The 13,046-nt window shown below is 38.3% G+C and overlaps 1 protein-coding gene across 1 annotated transcript in view; it reads left to right on the top strand.

The window, feature by feature from the left end:
- Positions 1–1,041, top strand: part of ASPSCR1 (ASPSCR1 tether for SLC2A4, UBX domain containing) — a 4,162,292-nt gene extending 4,161,251 nt beyond the window's left edge. The window contains exon 16 of the mRNA XM_044068220.1: positions 842–1,041. Within this exon, the coding sequence (XP_043924155.1) occupies positions 842–867 (26 nt within the window). The 3' untranslated portion in view covers positions 868–1,041. The remainder of the gene's footprint in view (positions 1–841) is intronic.
- The last annotated feature ends 12,005 nt before the right edge of the window (positions 1,042–13,046 follow it).

Genomic DNA, 13,046 nt, shown 5'->3' with positions numbered 1-13,046 from the left:
AACTTGTAAATATGGTTTGATTAGGAGGACCCTTCTTGATGGGTCAGGCACATATCCCTCCAATCTTCTGTTAGTTGAGTGGTTCTTACACAAACTGCTCCTGTTTCAATTTCCTTTATGCTGGGTAGATATATACTTTTAAATCACTTGGTTAACAATGCTGTTAGATCTGTGTTGTTGTTTTTATATTTGCTGAAAAGTGCTTTCTTCTGGAAAAGGAGTGTCAGGTTCTGGGAATGTGCACACTTGTGTAGCTACTGCAATGGCAGTACCTCATAGAAAGAGGGTTCGGGAACGTTATGGCTTTGCCAAATTATGTTTGCATAATAGTTTTCATGAGATAGGGGATGAAGTGTGATGGACAGTGAAGATGTACTCAATCATGGACCCGTGGAAGGTTCTGTTATCTAATATGTAAGAAAATATATGTTGTTTGTTAACACTGCTTCTTGTAAGTCTTCTTTAGCCTACCACAACAACAAATATTGATGCAGTAGTTCTGATAGCCTATTCCCGGTCCTTAGAAAGAGCAGACCGAGGCATGTGATACACTCTCATATTGCTTGGTTGCCCCTGCATTGTGATGGCCATGTATTGTGCTTTTTCCACATGTCTAACTGATTAAATAACTAGGCCAGAAGTCTGACGTCCACTTACACCTTTGTTCTAAATCACATACGTACATACATGCATATATATGAATTCCTTTAAGGAGAGTACCTCACACTGCTCTACTACTCTTCCATATGATGTGCTTATGTTATACTGCACAGTATTTGCTGTTTTGCAGGCTTTATTTTCTGCTTGTTTTCATATCAATCTTTTTTCTGTCTTTTTACAGGAAAGAGGTTAAATCAAGGAGAATAATGCTGGACACAGAAGTACTGGACACATCTGCAAAAAGTAGTCTTACATAAAGGATTTTGTTTTGCTGTGTTATTTGATGTAGAACCATGTAATATCAAGTGATCTGAAGCTCTACAGCTTATGAAAATTATTAATCTTGATAGTTTTGCAATAAATTTTGTGAAAGCCTCAAAAGACGTATGTATTTTAATTTGTTCATGAATTTTTTTTCAAACCAAGTGAGATGGTTTTAGTAGACTGTTTTCAGCCATCGGCTTAGTGGTCAAAAATGAATAACGCTTGAGATTGAACATGATATATAGTACAACAAAATCTTAGATAGTAGAGGAGAAAACAGTGTACACTGATGCAGGATGTAAAAGAAAGTTAAAACACGTTAAGCCACTAAGCTAGCACTAGACGTCTGATTACTTTGTAAAGTACCAGAAGGACATCAGACACAATTTGAAACTTAACATCTCTTGTAAAAAATACATCATGAAAAGGTCATGAGTGATGGGGGCAGTATTTTTAAACATTCTTGTCTTGAGCTTAGATTCAGAAATGCTTCATGCAGTTTTCTGAATGTATCTGGGTTTATTTATTTAAAGACAAATTGGCCAAAGGTCCTTTTTTAGCTACGATCTCGTTACAAGAGGAAAAAGAAAATTCAGTAAGATCAAAAATGATCATTAAAAAGAGAAAAATAACGTACCATAAAATCAAATAAAATTGGAAATAAAAGTATTGTAATTAAATTTAAACAGCAACTGTTTCAGTTTTCAGGCACTTTTTTCATTGTAAATCAGGTTTAAAACGGAGAGACCATAGCTTGAGTACTGCAGCCTAACTTCCATAAGTATGGGGTTGTGCCAAAAGAGGAGGGTAGACTGAGAAAACAGGTCATGCAAAACAAGTAGAGTAGGGGTAAATATGGTAAGGCTGCAAGGCAGGGATTTAGCAGGCATAACAAGACAGTACATGGAAGTTTGACTGAAGCAGCTCGGCAGTAGACATATAAAAGAAATAATTTAATCATCAAGGAAAATGTTGTAGAAGAGCAGGAGAACTTGGCAGGGTAAAGAGTAAGGCACGCTGAAGAAGAAGAGTAGGAGGGAGAGTGCAATTAAGTGGATATGGTATAAAGAAATGGCATAATGGCATTTGGGATGGAAAGGATCTAGGACTTACCTCATTCTGGGGAAATCTTCAGTAAAGGATTTGAGAGCCAGAGACCACATTAGTTTGGTCAGTCATTTGGAAAGGAGGAGGCAGATGTACCACAGTTAAGACAGGGTGTGGAACAGTATTAAGGAGGACCAATAAAGGACAGTAAAACATGGACGGTTATAATAAAATAATGGAGCCACAGGAACAGTACACAGGAGGATTGGAAAGGAACAGAAAGGGAGGGTGTGCGTTATTCAAGGAAGGAAGGAAGAGAAGGCAGTGAGGAAGAGAGGGTTGAGGAACAGAAAAGCACTGCAAAGGGTCAGAGCAGGCAGATGTGAGAGTTGGAAGTGGGTAGATAGGGCACATAACAGAGAGATAAAAAAGAAGCAGAAGAGGTATGAAGAAGTAAGCTTGTATCTAGAAGGGAAACCAAAGGAAGAGCCATGAGGTAGAGGTAGTCAAAGAGTTTAACCAGTCAGTGGTCAGATGAGTGAAGTATGGAGAAGCAAAGTCTAGACTATGCAGACAGGCTGTCAGTAGTAGGGGACGCAGTAATTACAGGCATCAGGTAAGGACACAGGAAAGAAAGGAATTTAGTGAAGGTGGAGGTAGTCCCAGATCTAACTCTCAGTAGGACAGGCTGTTGAGTGACCAAGCTGGTCCCTAAAGATGGAGACAGCTACATATAGTTGGCCATGTGGTAACTAATGACCTGACAGAATGGACCATAAAAGGAATGACAAAGGACCAAGGAGGCAATAGCTGTGTGCAAGGACATGGGCAGTACAGTATCACCCTCCGAGATTATACCAATATCAAGCATGAGGAAATAGAGAATAAGGCAATTAATGGATGGCTCAGGGAGTATGATAAGCCAGGGGATGCAGTAGCAAGATTAATATAGGATAGCCTGGGAGAACAAGGGAATGTTTAACATGGCAAGTTTCATCTCTGTCCCCAAGGAAATGTGGTGGTAAAACAGATGCTGGAAAGGCACATCAGAATGGTTGTCTCTCTCACCTGCGATAGAAAGTGTGTGTGTGTGGGGGGGGGGGGGGCTTTTCATGAAAAGCTGAACAAGGTAGGAAAGGTGAATGGTTTTTAGACTGAAGGAGGAGAAAGTAAAAGATGGTGTCAGATTGCCAGGGAAAGGGAGACACTAATAAAAGAAGATAACTGGCAGACATCAGAAAGGAATGTAATGATGATAAGGGCAAGGAAGAGGGGATGGGAGGAGTAGTAATATCACTTGAGATGAAGGGGAAGGTGGGAAAGGAAAAGGAACAGTAGGGTAATAGGTTGTTGGTGAAAGTATGAAGGTAGGTCTAGGGGGAATATTTCTGAGGAATAGATGGTGAATGAAAAGTATAGAAACAGGGGTACTAGAAAACAGGTCAGGGGATGTAAAAACTCATGACTACCATGGAAGGCAGAAATGGAGGTAACAAAGTGTGGGAGCCCAGGAAAGGGAGATTGAAATAAAAACAGTACTCAGAGTTCCAGAATTCTTGGAAAGAGTGCCTGAATTTGGAAGCACTAGTGCTAGATAGTGAGGCTGACTTCTTGTAAATAACATATAGGTAGACCAATAACAGGAACGCGGGGGGGGGCTGGTGGTATGTTATTCAGGAGAGACATGCTTGGTAAGGAGAGAGGAATGGGTTGTACATAGTAGTAGAGGTAAAAGATGTTACAGTGATGAGTAAGGAGAGAAAGACAGTGATGAGTTGTCAAGATAAGGTGAAAAGGGAAACAGTAACACGTTTCTTAGCAGTAAAATTAGTTGGAGAAGAGAGAGAGGTCTGTATATCAGGTCTATATTATGTAGTCGAAGTTTCAAAACTTTGAACCTCACATGAGCGAACTCATATGAGCAAAGTTCAAAACACCGGCTATATAATAAAATTAAAAAAATAAAAACCTTACCTTACTGCTCTGAGCAAGGGGGCAAGCCCCCCTGCATCCCCCCCCACTTAAATATACCAACTCCGAGAACGCACTTCATTGCAGAAAGGGAAAATTTCCCATTCTGCACGTGAAAAGCCATCGACTTTCACCTTCGACCTTTCCGATGTTCGATCATATGATGTCGACCATCTATGATTCGAACATCGAAACGGTCGCTCATCTAATATAGACCCTGTACATCAATACCTTGTATAGACTTATGTAAAGCAAGGAAGACTTGTAAAAGGCAGCTTGGAGATTTAATTAGGAAATGTACAAGGAATGAAAATGTTTGGACTGGATTGGGAAAACATTTTGGGAGGGGAAGTGTACATTTTGTAGGTTTTGCATATTCTCTTTACAACCACACGGTTTTCCTCCAACTTGCCAAAACTCGCTGCTTAGTGGCTATTCTAAATCATACCTACTAGTAATATTTACTGTTGCTCCTGTGGCCTGGGACATTGATGGAAATGATCAGCAAATATTGGCCCATTTACTCAGTTTTGCAGACAAATTAACAAAAATAAACTTTTGGATATGGTTATAAGTGGGGAGTTAGAGAGACTTGAGATTATTGTTGCTTAGAATTCTGAAAAGTTCAACAGTTTTATGTGGTTTTGTGGAAATGCACTGACAGTAGCATGGTATGAGAATTAACTGGACAGGGGATTAAAGCAACTCCGAGCAGGTACTTTAGGTGATTTTAAACCCAGGAAGTAAGAACTGGAAAGGTTGGCATAATGGTTAAGGTCTTAACCTCACATATAAAAGGTGCAGGGTTTGATTCTGGCATCTGATTATAATGGTTGGAGGTTGACGTAATGGTTAAGGTGTTTACCTCAATGACGAGAAGGATAGGGTTTGATTCTCAGCAAAGGAAATTGGCTAGGCTTAAAGTGGGCCACAAAGGAAATTACCCCAGAACCTCTTTGAGTTTATAATGCTGGATAAAAAAATGTTCTTGCTCTTTTTAGACACCACTCTCCCCACAACCATTAAGCCCATCCCCTCTGGTTCATTGGTTCATTTGGCCTGCACCTCCTGACATCCTAGGACACTGAATATATAAGATGAGACAAGGGGACTGTGATATGTCAGAAGATTTTACCAAGCTTCACGTTTTAAACAAGTTTCCCTCCCAGTAGCATGATTTGCTTGTCTGCAACACCTCCACAAGACAGTGTTATGTGTAGAGTACTTGATATGCCAAAGTAAACAAATAGTTTATACTATAAAACATAATAAGTCAGGCTTGGGTTTCACCTGAGTAGCTTGTCATACCATAAAGCATGTATTAAAGTACAAATTATCAGTTATTTTGAAGCTAGACATGCCCTTCCATAATTGGACATTTTCAGGTAGCTTGTCCCAGCTGGCCACAAAACTCTGTGTGAGAACTAGGAAGTGGTTCTGTTATTTCTTTTTAAATAAGTGTATAAGTCTCACTTCATTTAGATTATCATTTTTAATCCTAAATATTCCTAGAGAAACAAATCCCCTATGACCATATATACACAACCATGAATGAAGTTATTCTTCTACACATTCATTGAATCATTTAGAGTTTAATTATCTGCAATTTTTTTTGTAAGAAAAGTACAAAATGGTACACAATTCTATTTTTGGTCTACTTAGACTTTTATAAGTAAAGAGCTCATGCCATCTTGCCATTTTTGTTACAGTCTTTACAACTTCACTTGCTTGCTTAAAGAAGTCCAAGATTGAATCAAACCATATTCCCAAATTTTTGTGTTTGACACCTGATCTATTTTATTGCTGTTAATGCAGCTAGTAGAATCAGTTCAGCTATGGCCAAAGGTTTATGGTTATTTAATTCTTGGCTGCCCTGCCCATTCATACAAATTGTGTAATTATGTTTGAAGTGTTTTAACATTCTCAGTATTAGTTAAATATTTACCAAATGTAAGCTCGTAAGCATACTGACAATAGAAAACATTTGTTGGAATATTTATATTAAACAAATAAATGCAGAACAGGTATGGCCTTGGGATTGAGTCCTTAAGTACTAAACTGTACATTCTCTTACATTCCTCTAAACAGGACTTGCACGGGGCATGCCAGTTTCTGTTATGTAACCAAGAACTTATCAATTCGGCAAAACTATAAAGACAGTCGCGGTTTGCAAAGCTGATCAATTTTGCCTGATTTACTTTGCCAAATGCTGAGAAAATGTCAATAAAATTTGCATTTGTCTGTATATTTTCATCCAGGGCTCCAAATACATTGCTGTAAAAAGGTCTACTTTAGGACCTCGAAAGTTTAATAGCTCAAATGCATATGGATCGAACCATATGCATCAAACTATTAAACAATTGAAGTCCAAAAAAAAAAAAAATACACAAAAAAAATTTAAACTAGTGTAGGCAATCCCCCCCTGCACCCACCACACCCCCCACTACTTAAATATGCCAACTCCGAGATCGCACTACATTGAAGTAAACGGAAATCTCCACCTACAGAGATTTAAGTTTATATTTTCAGTGTGTTGCGCTTTCGGTGTACGCATGTTGAGAATATCGTATTCGATATTCTCGGACTTCGAGCACATAAAGTAGACCCCTATAAAAAACTGGAAACAAGTTATCAACCTCTACTTCATATATGCATTTGGTGTATGGTTACCATGCCCAAAGTGTTTAGCTCTCCTAGAAGATTGTCCAATACCAAACTTTCCATGACCTTTCCTGTATATGTTTGTGCTTTTTTGTGTATGCTTTTTACCCTCTACCTGCTGACCATCAAGCCTGTTTGTTCCGAGGGGTGAGAAATTTCTGGAGGGCTGGTATGCAAGCATTGGGGGTTTTGGTGCTGCTCTTTGCATCCCAGCAATGACAGCATATATTCTATGAATGGCCTAAACCCTCCCATTAGGTGGTCTCATGATCACCTGTGTCACCATAGGGGAGTGCCTATGCCCTTGTAGTATCCTGCATGCACTCATTTGCATGACTGACAGGTGCTACTATCTGGTTTATAGAAAACTACCTTGGCCATGTCATTCCTGTACTGTCCCCTCCCTTCATGACATGATCCTTGCCCTCCAGCAATGATCATGTCATGAACTGCAACTTGGACTGTCTGGGACCCTTCCCATGATGGACACACCCATCCTTCTAGTCTTTATCTTCAGGTGGCCAGGTCACTAATCAAACTGTTTCCCTGAACCATCTTTCGTAAGTCTGATTACAGATTAGTCAGCCTGTAGTTCTTTACCCAGTCTTTAGCACAGTTACCTGTTTAGATTGGCTTAATAACTACAACCTTCCAATCATCAGGATTATTTTCTAGTCTATAACTAGTGGTGTTAAATGTGCATTACAGGTTTTACCCAAGCCTCCTTAAGTGTCTTTAAATATGTTTATAAAACACTACAGACAACAAGCCTTGGCAAAATCTTATCCACCCAAAATTGTTACATCATCAGTTTTACTAACCTGTGGATCTCCTCATCATCTGTTTTAAGTTGTTTAAGTCTGATCCTATAGCTAAAGTTAAAACAGATGATGACAATTTCATCTGGGTCACTGACTTTCCTGTTGTCATTAACAAAGTCACTATCTAGATGTCTTGTTTCCTTGTCTGATGGCCTGAATATTCCTAACCAAATTTTTCTCATAGGTTCTCTAATCATGTAATGCTCCTTGCTTTAGCCAATCTAATTAACTTTGGTTTTAATGTCCTGTTTTTTGCCCAGTCTCCTGTACTTCATCAGTTTATTTTGGAGGATCATAAGCCACTTTGTCCTCTAACCCAGCTTTCCCTCACCTAATATTTGAAATGTGTTAGCCTTTGAGTGATTCCTTATCTTCTTGCATCCAGGCATGGTTGTTTTAAGCTTTCCTACATTTCACTTGGATTAATGTTTTCAAGTAATTCACCACATTTAATTTTGCTTAACCTTTCCAAGGCCTTATAGTTGGCAGTCACCCTCCATTTCTGTAGCAAGCCAAACCAATGTTCGGTATGCATGCATATCTGTAGTTTAGCCAAAGCAGTATAGTGATCCAAGCCAGCTAGTGAAAGTAGCAAGTAATGTGCTTTTGCCCTACTTGCTTTATATCATTATTTGTAAACACCTGTATTAAATTACCACTTAAATCATAGACAAGCATATATCATCAGAAAAGAAAACAAACCATATTAACATTTTCCCATATATATATATATATATATATATATATATATATATATATATATATACCTTATACATCACATATCTTTTCTATCCTTGTAACTATCAGTCCAACATTACATAAATTGCTGAATTACAGACTTCTTAGTAACAAGTAATGTTGATACTTTTTAGCAAGACTAGAAACACGCAAAATGTCCAGGATAATTCTTATCCATAACAAAGGAGCTAAGCATCTTCCTTAGAACATCAAACTCTCCATTATTATTGTCTCAAACCTGGTAGAGGTACATCTTCTATTACTATCCCATTTTAAAAGCTAAGGCCATAAATGCATTTTCTGAGTTGCTCCAAATCTGCAGTGGTAGATCTGGGTGTCCTGTAAATGCCAGTAAATAGACATGCACATCTGTTCTGCCCTATTTTTGATGGAGGTGTCCTTTTTATTAAACAAGAAACATCTTTATTAAATTATCACTTATGACATAGGCAATCATACATTTTTTATAATTGAAAACAAACCATATTGAAATAATTTTAGTTGCAAACATTATACATCACTTATAATCTATCCAGTCACTGTCAGTAAAATATTGCATAGCTCATTCAAATCCTGCCTTCTTTTAAACCTCATTTCTTATCTGCATGTGTTGTTCCCACAGCCTGTTCAACCCTATTAGTCAACTTCTGGTTTATTTTGACAAAATTTAAGCCAATAATTAAAGCTGTTTTGTTTTTAATTCACGGTAATGTCTTATCATCCTGATAACCAATTTGAAATAATCTTAAATCCAGGAGACCAGCTGGTAGAAGGGGGTTGGGTGGGATTATTGGTGGGGAGTTCAACTGAGGCTCCAACAAAATGGTCCAAATTGAACATTACAGTTCCAGCCACGGTCACAGTTCCCGTAACTTACACTGGTAACAGAACAGTATGGTTCATGTTAGCTGTGGCTAAGGACTCTGCAAAGACCGTACACATAAAGCAGCAGGACTGTAGTGGAACAGATTATGATCAGATGGTAGTTTCTAAATAAAGATGGGATGAAAACAGAGGGGCTAATTGAGTCATCTGCTTAGGGAAATAGGCATAAGAGAAAAGAAAAAAAAGGATATAAGGATTGCAGAACTGCCTTCCAGAAGTGCAAAGCCATGTACTGCCAGTCCAGACACTTTGGAAAAAAAAACTGATTTACATAAACAAAAAGCAAATTCTGAACTCTTGTTACACTTTTCAAGTGTATTTGCAGGGGTGTTCACCATTGGCACCCCCAACATAGGGGTCTGTGACTCTTCCAAAGATTACAGCCCAGGTCTTTGGAATTTTAATAGGCTGCAGGCTGATGGTATTGGAGGGTCACTGGGAGGGATATATAAAAGTTAGAAGGAGAGCAATGAAGTGCATCTAGAAGGCAACAAGGGTCATGAAGAACAGGTTACCAGCAGACATTAAGTAAGAGAAGAGTTATATATTTAGGCATTTATGAGAAAAGATGAATGTAGGGAGGGAAACTGTCACACTAGCTTGGAAAGAAAAAAAAACAATGGCTGCCAAAGAGAAGTTGAAAATTCTAAATGAATGTTTCACATCACTGTTTATCAAATATGCAAAAGGGAGGGAACCCATCTGGGAAGGTAGGACAGGGCCATGGGGAGATAGATGATATGCTGACTAAGAAAATAGGAAAAGAAGGGAGATGCAAGAGAATAGTAAGACAGAAACAGAAGACTTTAATTGAACATTCTAAAAAGTGCAGTGTGTGCCTTTTTTTAAAACTTTCCTGACAAAACTACTTAATAGCAGATCCCTTTGAGAATGGGAAGCATTGCACCTGCACTGGCCATCTGCGAAGGAATAGCAAAGATCAGCCCAGAAATTAACAGGCAAGGGTGTGCTAAACCATGAAAACCTTACCGAACTTAAACCTTCTAAGGTTTATTGGGTAGAATGAGCTGCTCAAAAAATTCCATCATGGATTCGCAGAGGTTGATCCTGTACAAGCACTCATACAATCCCAAGCATTTATTTTATTTGTATTCATTTTAAGCATTTCTATGACTGGCTCACGGAACAGGTAAATAATTGTAGCCTTATGCATACCGATCCATGTGAATTTCAACAGAGTCTTTAATTTAGCACTGCATCCCAGAAAAATGGGAGCAAATTGTACAACTGGATGAGTAGTTTGCTGGATAACATGGAGCAGAAGGCAGAGGAGATCTCTGAAGGTAAAAAGGTGACATGAAATGTTCTGCTGGGTCTGTCTTTAGTCCAGCTTTGTTTAATGATTCCCTTTCTGACCTCACACAGGGCACTGAAAACTGCATCAGTCTGTATATAGATGACATCAAGAGCAAGACTGAGAATGTAGTAAAAAAAAAAGAAAAAAGACTGGGACTGTGGCAACTGGCAGATGAACAAACTTGAGGAGACACCTAATGAACCTGGACACACGATCTAAAAAGTCACAGTTCCATTTCACCCCATCCAGATGTACAGGGCTGCACCCGCAGAATGAGAGTCCAAGTGCTGTACATGCAACAGAAGAGCCAGGATAAAGAATCTGGAACAGAAAAAGGACCTGGAAGTTATTAGGTAAAAAGGAAGCAGCCATGGGAAATCAAAAGCTGAGGGGGGTGTATCTAGGGGCGGGATCAGTACATAGGAGGATGAAAATGCCTTTTTATGAGGAATTGGTTAGGTCATGGATGGATTTACTGTGTGCCGTTCTGTACTTATAGGAAGTGACTGGTCATAGTACTTTAGAAGGTACAGTGCAAAATAATTAGGATCATGAGGGGACGAAAGGTGTTGCATGTCAACAGAAGTTGAGATAGCTTAACCTTTTTCATTAGAAAAGAGAAAAGATGGAGTAATAGGATATGGATACATAAGGCATTACATTGCAAGTGTGATGGTAGTACCCTGGTAAAGGACAGGGCAGGCAGAAGGATCATCAGCTCTGGCAAATGAAATCTAGCATGTCAGCAGTCAGGACTGTCACAATTAACTGACTGCTGGTAGATGCTAATGTGTTAATTTCCTTAGTCCTGTGATTTGTGATCATTCTGATTTAGTGTTACTTGTTTGTAACACTACTGGGAATGTGCATGACTGTGAGTCACTTTGTAGTGGAGCAACACAGCTCGGCTTATGTATGCTGCATGAGCCTTTATGAATTCTACTGTTTGTTTACAGTGTTGACAGAAATTGTAAGACATGCATCTGAAGTGTAACAGAAGGGTATCAGATGTACTGTTAGGCCCAAAAAGAGAGAGTCTTATTTTCATTGTTGCTGATTGTCACATGATGCCTGTGACTGATGAATTAAAGAAACACAGCTAAACTCAACTTTTATTGTAGTGTTTTTATAAAAGGACTTTACGTTATAAAATATTTCTGACAATTTGATATGTAAACAAAGTGATACGTCCAGTATGGTGCAAGTGGAGTTAGCAGCAGGAAAAAGATGCTCCATCAGTAAGAATATAAAAATGTAGATATTTCCACAAAATGCTAAGAAAAGAAATAGAAAAAGGAAAAGCACTTCTGAACAGTAAGAGAAGAAGAGGGAAATGGAGAATATATCCATAGTGAGCCAAATCAAGGAGGAAGATCTAGAAGTTATCCTGCTCACGAGTTACAAAGAAAAGCATAAACGGAATGTAAGGATAAACACTTATATGAAGTGTAATGATGAACAGCTTAAGGAAGTGACTGAGACTGTTGATAAACACTCCAATTTTATTCAAACCCTTGTAACTGAAAATGAAAAGTTGAAGAGTCAGGTTATAGTGGCAGAAGCTAGGATGGATTTAATGAATGTTGTGCTGGTCGATCTTACAGCTAGATCAATGTGTGCATAAGTGAAGTTCTGGAGGGAATTAGAGGAGAAAAACTGTCTGACCTTCATAAAGAAAAAAAATGATTGGAGTGGACTCAAAGGAAGAGGACAAAACCTGGAGAGGGCACATCAAACAGCATGGACACTGCAGAGAGGAAATGATCTGTACCAGACATCAGTGTACAGTTTGAAAATGCCAGTACCTTAATGCAGGTATTTTAAAACTCTTTTTAATCAGTTTGTTGTATTTTTTGGCTTTTTCTATATGCTTATTTTTAAATATTTTCTCAGGATGACTGATCTGATGTAGGTGCCCAAAAGCACTTTCAAATTGTACACCATCATTTGGTGACTTTTTGTTTGTTTATTTATTTGTAATTATTTACTGGGAAAGTCTGACTGGGTAATGCCCATTTCAGCGTTGGCCTGGGGAGAAAAGCTCCATTTGCTTACACTGCATTACACTAAGTTCAGTCAAACGCAAGAGTAGTTGCATTCCTGTTTACATTTATATACAAACGGTAGTTACATTTGTCATGTGTAGATCAAACTGCTGGTACAGAAGTGTGTGTTGAAAAGGTTTTTGCAAAGTGCTGTTTGAAATGTAACCACAGTGTTCCCTGCTGGAATAGAACAGAAATGTACATGCACTATTGTAACTGTTCAGATATATATATTTTAACAGTGGAAACTGGAATACAGGAGGTTAACTTCATAAAAATAGCTGAAATTAAATTACTTTATGGATACACAATAAAAGATGGTATCTTTCAGTTTTCATTGCAGCTATAGACACAGAGTCTGTGCTGAGAAGCTTTCTGTATTGTCTTTGGAGTGAACTAATTATAACCTTTGAAAGTATGAAGGAATGCAGTTGTTTTATGACTTCTAGCATCTGAGATTTCAACACACACTTCTGTACCAGCAGTTTGATATACACATGACATACAGATCTAATACATTTGTAACACAAGCATCTTATATATATATATATATGTTATGTTGATATTCACAAATGACATATAATTATTTAAAAAAACTCCAAATAGCTGTGCTGGCAGTATCTACCTTTGTCACAA

Source organism: Protopterus annectens, chromosome 4.part0, assembly GCF_019279795.1.
Source record: "Protopterus annectens isolate FY-2018-M chromosome 4.part0, PAN1.0, whole genome shotgun sequence".
Taxonomy (NCBI): Eukaryota; Metazoa; Chordata; order Ceratodontiformes; family Protopteridae; genus Protopterus; species Protopterus annectens.
The sequence above is the reverse complement of the archived record's forward strand: the minus strand, read 5'-3'. Positions and strand labels throughout refer to the sequence as shown.